The sequence below is a fragment of the Chionomys nivalis genome, chromosome 4 (assembly GCF_950005125.1).
Source record: "Chionomys nivalis chromosome 4, mChiNiv1.1, whole genome shotgun sequence".
In the NCBI taxonomy this organism is placed as follows: Eukaryota; Metazoa; Chordata; class Mammalia; order Rodentia; family Cricetidae; genus Chionomys; species Chionomys nivalis.
In genome coordinates, this window is record NC_080089.1 from 62,442,696 (window position 1) to 62,456,284 (window position 13,589).

Sequence of the window (13,589 nt, forward strand, 5' to 3'; positions counted from 1 at the left end):
TTAAAATGGGGGCCTTTCTCAGTGTATAAATGATATATCAATAAAGTTATTTCAAAAAACAGCCTCAAAACACAACTTATCAGAAGTAGAACTATTTCCCAGAAAACTGGTTGATAATCCAGTTTTGCAGACACTTTCCTTTTGTGAAAAGGTAGGAGCCACCACTCAACCACCCTTAATTGCATATTAGTAGTACAATGGCTACTTCCTTTTAAAAGCTGGTATGCATTTTTTAAAAGGGGTCTGGGTAACCACAATGATTATAATTTATTAGTATTTTTAAAAAGGTACTAATTTTAAAGTGTCATTTTACATACATGAGATTTTCCCAAATGACCAAGGCTATGCCTACGAAACACAAAATCAACAGTTCAAACATGAAAGCGCAGTCAGGCGACCATGGCCGCCTCAGTAACCTCCTGTAACTGTTCCGACTGATTTTCAGGATGGTCTGATTTTTTTTTCTCCTTCCACTGAATTGACCAAATTGACTGTGGAAATTGGTATCATGTCGACACGACTCATGTTGCCGCCCATAACTGCCTCACACAGGAAACTGGATCTTTACACAGGCGGCATCAATTAGCCATTACAGGAGCTGTACAAGCAGCAGTAAACTGGGGCTGCAGCTCCTCACAGGGCGTCCCCTGCCAGCTCCGCCCACACACCATGAGGGGTCAGGGCTTGGCTGTGGGCCTAAGAGTGACTACAGACACAGGGACTAAAGAGGTGACTTCTGGTCAAAGCAGTTTTGGGGGAAACTGACTCTGGACAGAGTGTATGCTTTTGTCAGAAAAGAGGGCCACACAGACAGGCGGCGACCTTTGTGTGAGCTGCTCACCACAGGTGTTGGTGATGGCATTTGCTACTCCCTTTTGATCTCTAGTGTGCTTACAATATTGACTTGCTTGGTCTTTCAGGGGTGAGGCGCACTGGGTGAGGTAGTTTGAAAGTAATTGTCTCCCAGAAGCCTAGAGGGAGAGGCACTATTAGGTGTGGCCTTGTTGGAAAAGTCAATCAGTTTCTCCAGGACCATGTTTGCCTGCATGTCGCCATTTCGCACCATGATGATAATGAACTAAACCTCTGAAACTGTAAGCCAGTCCCAGTTAAATGTTTTCCTTTATAAGAGTTGCTGTGGTCATGGTGTCTCTTCACAGCAACAGAAACCCTAGCTAAGAGAGTGGGTTATTTTAAAAGCAGGTACGGGACAATTCTTTTTATTTATATTTATTTCTCTTCTGTATGTGTGCAAGAGCCCAGGAGAACATATGCTACAGGGCACTTGTGGAAGTCAGGAGACAACTTACAGGAGTAGGTTCTCTCCTTCTACCCTGAGGGTCCCAGGTATCAAAACTCAGGCCATCCAGCATGGTGGAAGCCCCTTTACCCACTGAACCATTTCACCAGCATACATGATAGAATTTGGGGCCTATCCTGGAATTAGTCTTTGTAGACCAGGCTGGCCTTGAACTCACAGAGATCTGCCTGCCTCTGCCTCATGAGTACTGGGATTAAAGGCGTGCGCCACCACTGCCCGGCTATGATTGAATTCTTAAGGAAACATCATTAGTTTAAAATGTGCCACACAGCTCTGCTGCGAGACCATGTTAGAACATAACTAAACTTTTCTTGGCTGTCATCCCTCCCTAAAACTAGTCTCAATTCATCAGACCCCAGGGGACACATGGAGTAGTTCTCCATTCTCAGAACCTCACCCAGCCTTGGACCAGAACTCTTCGGCAATATTCCTACATTGAGTTTAATTGTCTTATGAGAAGATAACACTCGATATATCCCTTAGTTATTTCTTAGGGACCGCACCCTAGTGATTGAGAACAGCAGGTACGATTATATACAGTCTGTGGTGACACTGTATCACAGAGCCATCTGCACACAACAGGAATGCACCTAGGAGAAAAACCACACCACAATATCAAAGTTCCTCTCCATCATAGAATAAAGGGTGGGCAGCCAGGCATTCTCACAAAAGCCCTATAAAATTAAGTAGCACAATTAGCTATGGTAAGTGGCAGCTACTGTCTGGAGTCTCAGGACTCAGCTTGCGGGAGGCACAATATACGGCTTTCCCTTTTGCCGAGCACTAGACTTTTGCAAGGCTAATATAAAGGGCACAGGCTTGCACCCCTCAACCCCCTTTTCCTTCAAACTTTACTTATTGCTGGTTTTGTGGTGCTAAAGCTCAAACTCAGAGCCTTGCACAAGCAAGGCAAATCTCTATTACTGAACTAGATCTTCCACCTGCTTCCCCTAATTCCTTCATAGTAAGAAAAAAGTTTTTTTCTAAAGTTATGAATATCAGGTCCCACTTGCAGTCTACACATATCCTGGTCCACACACAGGGAACACTAACTGTGGAAGAATGGACTTCTGGGAGTCTGAAAACTACATTCTCCCCTCACCCTGAAAAGTGATGCTGAGTCTAAGACATCACGGGATGAAGAGTCAGAACTATTAATGCTCCTTAGGAGGAGAAACAGATGAAGATGTGGGATGCAGAATAAGTGACGAGAGCAGCACATGCTGGCAAATCCTTTCAAGGAAGAGACAATGACTACAGTAGACAACACTTGGCACTGCTGTATGCTAACCTGGGCTGCATCGTCACTGCCATGCACTGCTGTATGCTAACCTGGGCTGCATCGTCACTGCCATGCACTGCTGTATGCTAACCTGGGCTGCATCGTCACTGCCATGCGCTTGCTGTATGCTAAACTGGGCTGCATCGTTACTGCCATGCACTTGTATGCTAACCTGGGCTGCATCGTCACTGCCATGCACTGTTTCATTTGACCTTACTCCAACCCTGATAGAAATCATGATTGGCCTCACTTGACAGATGAGGAAATCAAGACTCAAATTAATGAAATTACTCAGTTATGGTGCCACAAACCTGTCTCTCTGACTCAACTCTCTGACCTCAATGAGCTTCACCTTCCTCAGACAAATCCTACTTGAGCACAGTAAGTGGCTGAACTCTCGTACCAGCTTCACCATTACCAGGTGAGTAATTCTGAGAAATTCAGAAGGAAACTGATCTAGACGGTTTCCTTGAGTGTCTTTCCATTTCTAGCAAGCTGGATTTCTCTCTATGAAAGAAGAGAGGCCTAGGAGGGAAGCCTGGAGAGCGTTCTAGTCAAGCTCTCTCAGTTTCTCACTTCTTTCTGAGTAGCGATGGTTTGAACTACTAATAACCACCATGCTCTGCACATGGGCTGCAGACACAATGCTGTCACCTCATGAAGATGAAGAGGCTGACCCTTCAGTCTCATCCTATAACTCCTGCACGAGATGCTAACCATTACTGCCTCCCCAGACGTGAGCCTCTCTGACGTCAATTTCCTCATTTAAACACGGAGATGCAGACACCCCCTCACAAGAATGTCGTGAAGACTAAAAAAAAAAATGATATTCACAAAGGTCCATTACAGCCCCCAGAAGACACTGAGCTGCGGACTACAGTAAGAACACCACGATTCAGATTATTACACTTAATCCAAAGGAAATTACTCCTCAAGAAGCAAAACAGTAGATTTGATTTCCACAGGGCTGACTTTCAACCATGCCCTTGAGGAAAGGAGCCACGCCCTTGGTCTGCTGGTGTAGTAGTGTGCCCGTTGGACTTGGCAGAATGGGCCACCTGATGACAATTCTCTTCCCTTTTAAACTATCATGGACAACATGGGATTGCTGAGACCTTACACGTCCCTAGGGATTGACCTAACTGGGATGACAGGGAAGAAACAACAGACACAGAAACAGAAAAGCTGGGATCAGGAGGGCCATGTACTCTAATTAAGGGCACTGGCAGCAGCACAAACACTCCAAATTAATTTTACACAGCTCAACAAGACAGGTTTAGCTAATCTTGGTGGAAGTCTATAGGGGCACAGTGGCAGCCTATAAACATTCAGAAGGAAACCACAGTTGACAGTTTCTGGTCAACTATTTGTAAAACTCATACATGGATAGAGGAAGGCTTAGCTAGCCCCATGGGTCTAAGGCACTGGGAGCCTAGATATGGCTGTGCTCATGTCAACACACATTCCTTCAGGATGTTGTCCACTCCTCACTCAGGATGACCTTGAAATGAAAAGCACTACAGAAAGTTCCAGGAAAAAAAGACTTGACTCGTTTATTCAACAATAACCATGGTACACCTGTGGCCTCCATCCTCCACAGGGGTCCTCTTCTGATGAGCTCCAAAACTTTAGATTCACCTAGAAGACAAAACTCAGAGGCAACTGTGCGACTTGTGCAGTGCCCCATGATGGGCAGCTGGACAGGGTCCTGTGTGCCAACAGTACAATGACTGTGAGTGAAAGCACACAACGATCCCCAAATTTACTTCTAATCCCAACCCTCTCTCCACTCTGAAGGTTTTTTAGAGGAATAATCACCCATAATTCCTACATATATTGCTCTGTATATTTCTTGACATATATTGATACACATTTTTAAATGTCGTTATGCTGGATAGTTTTATGTCAATTAGACACAAGAGAGAGTCATCTGAGAGGTGGGAACCTCAATTAACAAAATGCCTCCATGAGACTGGGCAATAGGCAAGTCTGTAGGACATTTTCTTAATTAGTGATTGGTGGGAGAGAGCACAGCCATTGTGAACTGTGTCATCCCTAGGCTGCTGGTCCTGGGTTCTATAAGAAAGCAGGCTGAGCAAGCCAGTAAGCAGCAACCCTCCATGACCTCTGCACCAGCTACTGCATCCAGGCTCCTGTCTCATTTGAGTTCCTGTCCTGACTTCCTTCAACGATGGACTACAACGTGGAAGAATAGGCCAAATAAATCCTTCCTTCCCCAAGTTGCTTTTGGCCATGGTATTTTGTCATAGCAATAGTAACCCTAAGATAGTTGTCTTCTGAGATAACCAAAGAGACACATGTATTTGGAAGAAACACTGGCTTCTGTGCAGTTTTGTATAACAGAAGCATCTTGTAAAACTATATAGCACACTATACGTGACAAAGAACTAAATTAATAGTACTCTCAGGTCTCCCATGCTCTTGGGTAGGAATAATTCACATAGTAAAAATGGCGATCTTACCAAAAGCAATCTATAGATTCAATGCAATGCCCATCAATATCCCAGCAAAATTCTTCACAGACTTCGAAAGAACGGTACTCAACTTCATATAGAAAATCAAAACACCCAGAATAGCCAAAACAATCCAGTACAATAAAAGAACTTCTGGAGGCATCACAATCCCTGACTTCAAACTCTACTACAGAGCTTCAGTACTGAAAACAGCTTGGTATTGGCATAAAAACAGACAGGAGGACCAATGGAACCAAATCGAAGACCTGGATATTAACCCACACTCCTTCGAACACCTGAGTTTTGACAAAGAAGCAAAAACTATCAACTGGAAAAAAGAAACAACCTTCCTCAAGACCCAGCAACACCACTTTTGAATATATATCCAAAGGATGCTCAATCATGCCACAAGGACATGTGCTCAACTATGTTCACAGCAGCATTATTTGTCATAGCCAGAACCTGAGAACAACCTAAATGCCCCTCGACCAAAGAATAGATAAGGAAAATGTGGTACATTTACATAATGGAGTACTACACAGAAGAAACAAATGACATCTTGAAATTTGTAGGCAAATGGATGGATCTAGAAAACATCATTTTGAGTGAGGTAATCCAGACCCAGAAAGACAGTTATCATATGTGCTCACTCATAAGTGGTTTCTAAACAAAAAGCAAAGAAAACCAGCCTACAAACCACAATCCCAGAGAGCTTAGACAACAGTGAGGACACTAAGAGAAACATACATGGATCTAATCTACATGGGAAGTAAAAAAAACAAGATCTCCTGAGTAAATTGGGAGCATAGGACTATGAGAGAGAGTTGAAGGGGGGGGGGGAGAGGCAGGGAGAGGAGCAGAGAAAAATGTAGAGCTCAATAAAAATCAACAATGAAAAACAAACAAAAACCCAGTATTCTCAAGCTGGAGAACATTCCCATCACAAGGCTTACTCACTCCTACCCTATTTCCTCAGCCCCCAGAGACAAATGATCTGCCTCCCATTTCTCTACATTTATCGTTCAAGAATACTATATGAATTGCTGTGAAATTTGTGACTGCCCTTTTCACTCTGAATAATTCTCTGCAGGTTTCTCCAGCGTGTTGACAACAGTCCATTCCTTTCCGCCACTGAGCAGTATCCACGATACAAATGCACCAGGGCTCATTTAACCATTTCCCGTCACAGGTACTGCGTGGACCCAAGTCTTCATTTCTGGGTTATCAGGGCAGCTGTGGGCTTCTTTTCCTGGGAAGTATCAACAGTGGGACTATCCCTTCTTTTGCTGCTGCTAGCAATTGACCCAATTCTCCGCAGCCTCGCTGGCATTTGCAATCGTCCCTGTTGATGGCAGCCACATTCTCATAGGTATGCAATGCATCTCATGTCAGTGTGGGTCTGTGCTCTCTACAGAACGCAGAGACTGACCATCTTCTTCATGCGGTCCTTTGCCACACACATGCCCGGGTCCTTTGCCCCTTACCTAACTGGATTGATTTTTTCGTTTATTCTTTCTGTTCAGTTTTGAAAGTTCTTTAAATAGTCTTGGCACTTTTTTTTTAAATATATAGAACTCTCTTAAGTAACAATGTATAGAATTTATCTTTTAAGAACCATTATTATGCATACAGAAACCTCTGTGAACTCAAAACAAAGAGAATGCCAACACAGGCAAGGAGGTTTAATTTCTAGAGATGTTTACGTGTGTAGCCAGAGCTGAAGAAAAACCAACAGCTCATACTCACTAAAGTCATTTCTTTACCTCAGTTAATTGGCTAAGTCAGCTCATGAGTTACGATCTACTATAGAACTGGCATGTAATGGATGCTTACATTTAAAGAATATTTAAGTAGCAGCAAGGTCTTTTCGTGGCTCTCACTACCAATACCCGTTCAACACAAACATCCCCTACCATATCCGCCTGACTAAGCACCCCTGGCACTAGGAAGAAGACGTTCACACCCAGTTTTCCCGTCATTACCCTCTGCGACATAAAACCAACTGGGGGTGACTCTTTTAAATTGACTTGGATCGCTCAAATGCTAACCAGTCCTTGAAAAACAAAAAAACAAAAAACCCCTGGTATTTCAGGAAGCAGAAATATGGCTTAGGCCACTTGAGCTCCCTGGAACTGGAACGGTAGCCCAGCTGCCTAGTCTGGTATGGAAGCTTCGTGCAAATTACAGCTCCTCATAAATCACTTAAAACCAACCGGGTTAATTTTCTAGTGGTGGCAATGCCCCACCAGAAAGGAACCACTCTTGGGAATGTAGTTTAGTTTCCTACTTAGTTTTGCCACAAACCCAGCTTTATCCACATTCAGACAGCCTTGAACACTCTGACATTGACATCGATTTTTTTTTTCTAAGAAATTCAAAGACTTTACTTCTTTTTTCTCTTCTCATGGACATAATAAATTTGGAGTAGGATACGTTTATAGTGTTTTTATCTTGCAGTTTGCGTTGATGTCATTTACAAGGCACTGGCAACTAACTATATGCCACAGGTCAGCACTTTCTTAGCTATTCTCTCCGAGACAGCCAGCCTCTGGTCCTCTCAGAATCTTTTAGAAGGATACCTCTCTGCACGTTCTTTTCTGGAAATTTCTCATGAATCTGCAATTATTTCAAGATAAAACACCTCAAGATGCAGTTGCTTTTTATCAAAGTTGTGACTTTACGTGTCATTCTTTATTAGTGCCAGTGAGATGGCTCAGTGAGCGAATGCCCTTGCCACCAAGCCTGATAATCTCAGTTTGACCTTTGGGGCCTGAATGGTGGAACTGTTATATGCCCATGCACACATACAATTAATGAATGAAAAATTTTTAATTAAAAAAGTATCTACACTAATGACACTACTCCATTTTTAGTGCAAGCACCTAGGACACTGGTAAGATCTAAGAAAAGTCTTTGTGTGTGTTGTACGTGTGTGTGTTGTGAGTGTTGCATATGTGTGTGCTGTATGTGTGTGTACAGATACACACACACCTATGCGCACTGCTCAGAGGTTTACACCGAGTATCTTCCTCTGCACCTCTCCACCTGCCTTTTTGAGGAACTTACTGATATGGCCAGACTGACTGCCAGTGAGCCTCAGGAATCCTCTCCTATGTGCCTCCCCTCCCGTGGGGGTCACAGTTTTGTTCCATTGCCTGTCTATTGACCGGGGGACTGGGGATCCAAACTCAGGCCCTCAAATTTGTTCCTTGAGCACTCTAAGCATCTCCCCAGTTAAGCAAAGGTCTCCCTTGCTTCCTTCCTTAAAAAACAAAATAAGACAAAACAAAGCCCCAAACGTCTGCCTGGCTCCCTGAAGCATGAGTCCTCTAAGTTCCCCTCATACTTTTACAACCCACCCTTCCTTCAAAAGCTACTAAGGCTTCCCACCCTCAGGTCTACCTTTCCCAGAGTACGCTTAGCTGGAGTCTCAGTGTGACCTGTCTGAAATTTGTCTATGCTGCTGCAGGAACAATTCAGTCACTTCCCTGCTGAGCCATGCCCCACTGTCTGGATGTTCACCACTTTACCTGCTAAAAGACTCATCACTTATTCCCAATTTGTGTCTTTTATGAATAAAGCCACTGGGAAAAGTTGCTCACTAGTTTTGTGGGGCACACGCTTCATTTCTCCTGTGTAAATATCCAGGAGAGGAGTTGCTGGGCCATGCTGTCAGAAATGCCCTCGTGTTAACTTGACCAACTCTACTCCTCTAAGCCTTCATCCACAGCCATCTTCTCTGTGATCGCCATGGGAGCAAGCCCCCCCCACGTCCCTGCGGTGCTGGATCCACTCAACTCTTCCATCCTGTAGCTAGCCACTTTCTAGTGCGTTCTATATTCACTTATGTAGTTATTGCTTATGAATATTTCTCTTCTTTTTTGTCATCTCATCTATCCTGCTAAAATACATTTCATGAATGTAGAAAGCCTGTGTTACATATACTGATGTCTCCCAAGCACTCACAATGACACCAAACACAGGTAAGAAATAAAGAGCTATGGAATAAACTAACACCAGTTTAGATATCTAAGGCAGCACCTAGAGAAGCCCAGGTGGGGTCAGTTTGGGGATGGTACGACCAGGGAAGACAAGACTTCCAGCATTTTGCTAGCTTGCTTTTTCTTTGAGATCAGACAGATCGGGGTTCATTCAGGGTGGTGTGGCTACAGACAAAAGTCTCTTTCTTTACACAGAGATCTCTAGTTGGGCAAAACTGTTCTGCAAAGCGGCCTTTTCTTTTCAAGACCGTGTTTCACCCTATAGCTCAGGCTGACCCACAATCTTCCTGCTCCAGCCTCCCAAGGGCTGGACTAACAGATATTCACCACCCTCAAGCTTTTCTACTGGAGAAGGCAAGTAAAATTGCCCAGGTCCATATGTAGAAAGGTATCCTGGGGTACACAGGTCTAGCTTTCTCTTTCTGTAATTTTCTGCATCTCTGTATGATGGCCCCAACTGACGGCCGGCTTTATTTTCTTAATCTAAGTTCTATTCTCATTACCCTTCCATTTCCCTTTTATCCTCGGGGAAAGCAAGAGCAGTTACTGCCAGGGCATTCTCACGTTTCCCACAGAAATGGCATAGGTGTTAATCTTGTATTTATGTTTGATGTGGGTAATGATGGCTGTGACTGGAGCCGTGGTTTATTAATATGCAGGGCTCTCACCTCATTAGTGGTGATGTATGTTTTGAAGTTAAGCTGCAGTGTTTGCTGGAATGTCGGATCTGGCCCCACACATATTCTCACCCGCTCACTTTCTTTGTCTTTACTCTCGGTCAGCACAGGCTGTGCTCACAGGGCGCTCACTTATGTCTGACAATGCAGACAGCTTTTCCACAGTAGTTAATCTTGGTAGGCATTTCAAACATTTTAAATAAGTATATCTTCACGTGATGTCATCACACCTACTTTAACTTAGAAGAAGGAATTATGGGATCTTTGACCCTATAACACAAAGCACAATAACTCTCTCTTTGGCTGGATTTAGTAATGGAATATTCTTATTGATTGGATGGAGTGATTAATTCATAGTTATAACAAAAATCTATAGGACTAACATTTGATTATTCACAAAGTTCTCTCCCATCTATCATCTCAAATTTTAAATGCTAAACAAGAGAAACAGCTGACTGAGCAGCACCCTCGGTGGTCCCGCCTGGGCAGGAGTTGCTGAACTCCAAGATCCACCATCCCCAGGTGACGCAATGTGCAGCCAAGCACACTCACAGGACCAAGCATCACGGGAGGAAGGCTGCGGCTGCTTCTTGTTTAGACTTCGTTCTGTTCTACAGTCTCACTTACCTGAGAAAGAGGTCCTGGATTTTACTTATCCATTTTTCTGTACTCAAAACCCAGGATGCCAAACCAAGCTATTTCTATGGGAGAAGAAGTCTACTCTTTGGTATCAGGCAATCAAACATGTCTCTAGTTCTCATCTTAGAAAATGTGCACTCCTGAGTATAAAGCATTTTAATAATTCTCTGCTCTGTCTGGGGGGGAGCGGCCTTAGAAAACGATGATCAGAGGAGAACACAGGTTCTCAGCACTTAGACCGACACAAGTGGGAAAGCTTGGATCGCTCATTAGTGTTTTGTTCGTCTTCTTTCCGCTGGCTGTCTTCTTGCGCCGCCTCGATCAGACTCCCCCAGCCTCCACAAAAGGACCCAGCTTTGATTTGACAATGTGACACATATTCAGATGTATTCCCATCATCAATCAGAGGAAGCAAAAATGAGTCTATGTGCGTGCAAGAAGGAACAGCGGTGAGCGTATATACAGTACAAGTGTATAAACAACCATATTACCTACTTAATTGCCTTAGCTGAACTTAAAAGCTCTGATCTTTAATTGCCTGATTGAACTCATCTAAAAAGCTACAATTTTTTAATCAAGGAGAAAATTAAATAGCTTTTTGGTAAATAAAAAGGCATCTTTAATCTTATTTTTATGAATTCCAAGTTATTAAATATGGACAAAACATACTCAATTTAGGCTAAGTTTCTCAGTACAGCCCTTTACAAAAGTCTCCAGGGCCCTGACTCCTTCCACTCTACATTCAGAAGGTAAAAGCCTCTGTGAATAGCTATGTAACTCCAAGGCCAAACATGTAAATCTATTAAGTGGGGTGTATTATTACCACGGCACACTTTCCAAGAGCTGGGAGCCCATTACTAGGGAATACACATTCATTTGGCCTGCAATCCAGTCACCTTTCTAACTAGGCAGGCACACATTACTTCCCTGATTCATGCTTCAAACTGAAGCCCCTGGGGATGGTTTGTGCAACCCATCCCACTGAGCTCACAGATACCCCCACAATAGTATTTTATAGTGGCTTTGCTCTGGGTGCTGAGTGGGCCAGAAAAACCTGAAGGAGGAATCACGATTTTCTTTGGAATCCTCTGTATCGGCAATCAGCCAGGTCACCACAACTGTTTCCTACAACATACCAAAGCTCCCTTCTGAGCCCTGCTGCAAACAGCAAGAGAAGACGTGTACACCAGTCTCCAAGCGCTCTGGTCAACTGTGCTTGCTCAATGACCACAGGAAGATTTCCTGGTGATCTGACCCTAGGCTTTCAGATCTCCATAAATCCATCTGAGACACGTCTAATGACATATCTCAACAGACACAGCTGGTTGTCTCTCACAAATGGAAGGAGACTAAAGCAAACAACTTAGAAACAGGGATTCTAGAGGTACAGCCCCTCGTCAGCATGATTTGCCACTTAAAAGGGGGGAAAGAAAAGATGCTTTGGACTATCCGAGGCACACTTCCTACCCACCAGAGTTCCAGAGAGTTCCAGCTGGAGAGAATTCACTAGTCCAGAATGACCCTGTCTGCCCAGAGTACAGAACAATGCTAAGTTTCATTTTCTAACAACACTCCCGTTTCCAAAGCATGGTCCTTTTAATGAAGGCTTTGCTATTGAGCACGGATGCCTTCCCTTAGATCCCATGCCAAATGAACAGCAGATGTCTGGAAAAGGCAAGCAAATGGGCCCTGGCTATAATGGCTCTGTGGCGCTGCACAGGGGCAGAAGCACAGGAAGGGAAGGTGGTCCCTGCCGACCAGGTTAAAAAACCCCTTTAGCTCACCACTCAGCAGATGGGTTCACATATTGATACCCAGGAGAGTGATACTAAGCCAGCCCGGCTCCCTCAGCCACCACTCTGGTATCTTTTACACTCTAGAAACACAATGGCATTACGGGATGGGGATAGGGGTGACGGGGATCTTAAGATTCCATTTAGTCAGCATGAATGCCTTCAAAAACTGAACGTTGTGTTTTTTCAAATGGAGACAGTCTCTACAAAAAGGGTGAAGAAGTTGGGAAGGATGGGACTATTGAGACCACCTACAAAGAAGTCATGCTGGGCTGAAACCAAATTTAAAAACAAAGAAACAAACAAAACCCTTTGCTTTAATCACGTCTCATTGTACACTGACTGCTGCGTTTCCCAGATGTACACGGTCAGGACGAGCAGGTATGTGCTAAGTTGGGTGTGTGGTTTGGCTTTGCCACCATCTCTTTCTCTTTTTGCAATTTGCTCCCAATGAATTCAGACATCTTGGTAATGTTAGACAAACAGGAGGCTCCTCCTGTAACACGACACATACCAGACCCTTCTCTCGCGTGTCACCAGAACAAGTGACCGTTTCTCATTCTTTCATTAGGTCCTTGCCTAAAGTTTCATTTCCAGGGAACAGGAAGCAATCTCTTCAGGAAGATGCCTGACGTTCTGTAAGGACTGGGAAAGGGGAGGGCCAGACCCAGTTAAATAACACAGAGCCTGCTGTTTTCAAACAGTACAAAATGTGCTTTGCATGCTTGATAAATGTGTTACACAAAAATTTAATTCCCTAGTTAGTACTGGGGGGGGGGAGGCAGAAAAGATGGAAATAAGAGGGAGAAAATAAGGAAGCAACATTTACAAACAATCACGATTTTTATGGTCATATCAGTTGGCTGAAATGGTGTTGCTTTTTTTTTCTTCCTTTAACCAAGGCAGCTGCAGAGACTCCTCCACCCCCACATTAAGTCCACATGTAAAACCCAGAACATACCTCTGTGTAAAATCTTTAAACTCCACAAATAGGTAAGGCCTTTAACAACCTAAAATTACGAAAGAGAAAACAGTACAATTATGGACTTATAGGAGATGTTCCACAGTTAAACAAATGAAGCACACGTTTTCCTTTAAACCACTGTCAGAATGAACTTGCCTCTTGAACTCTTCCCTGTCTGTATTCTCTGGGTACCAACTGGAGAGCTTCATGGTCCTTGCTAGTGAGCTCACTGCTCTCCAAAGACTGGGTGTGTCAAAGAGAAGAGATGAGCACATGTCATGGAACAACCCAGAAGGTCACATGCTAAACCCTCAGGGGTGGGCAGGTTAGGAGAGGGACAGAAAAGAGGAATAAGGACTTTTAAAACAATTTTCCAATATTTCTGAGCATGTGTGTGGTTTTTCACAGTTCTCTGTGAAACTGCCCTGGCTGCCCTAG

At 43.8% G+C, this 13,589-nt stretch overlaps 1 protein-coding gene across 3 annotated transcripts in view; it reads right to left on the reverse strand.

Annotated features, from left to right (window-relative positions):
• The window catches only part of Map2k5 (mitogen-activated protein kinase kinase 5), a 231,009-nt gene that overhangs the window by 114,078 nt on the left and 103,342 nt on the right, over positions 1-13,589 (reverse strand). For all 3 annotated transcript variants that reach the window (XM_057767296.1, XM_057767295.1, XM_057767297.1), the window contains one exon: positions 13,149-13,197. In XM_057767296.1, the coding sequence (XP_057623279.1) occupies positions 13,149-13,197 (49 nt within the window). The remainder of the gene's footprint in view (positions 1-13,148; positions 13,198-13,589) is intronic.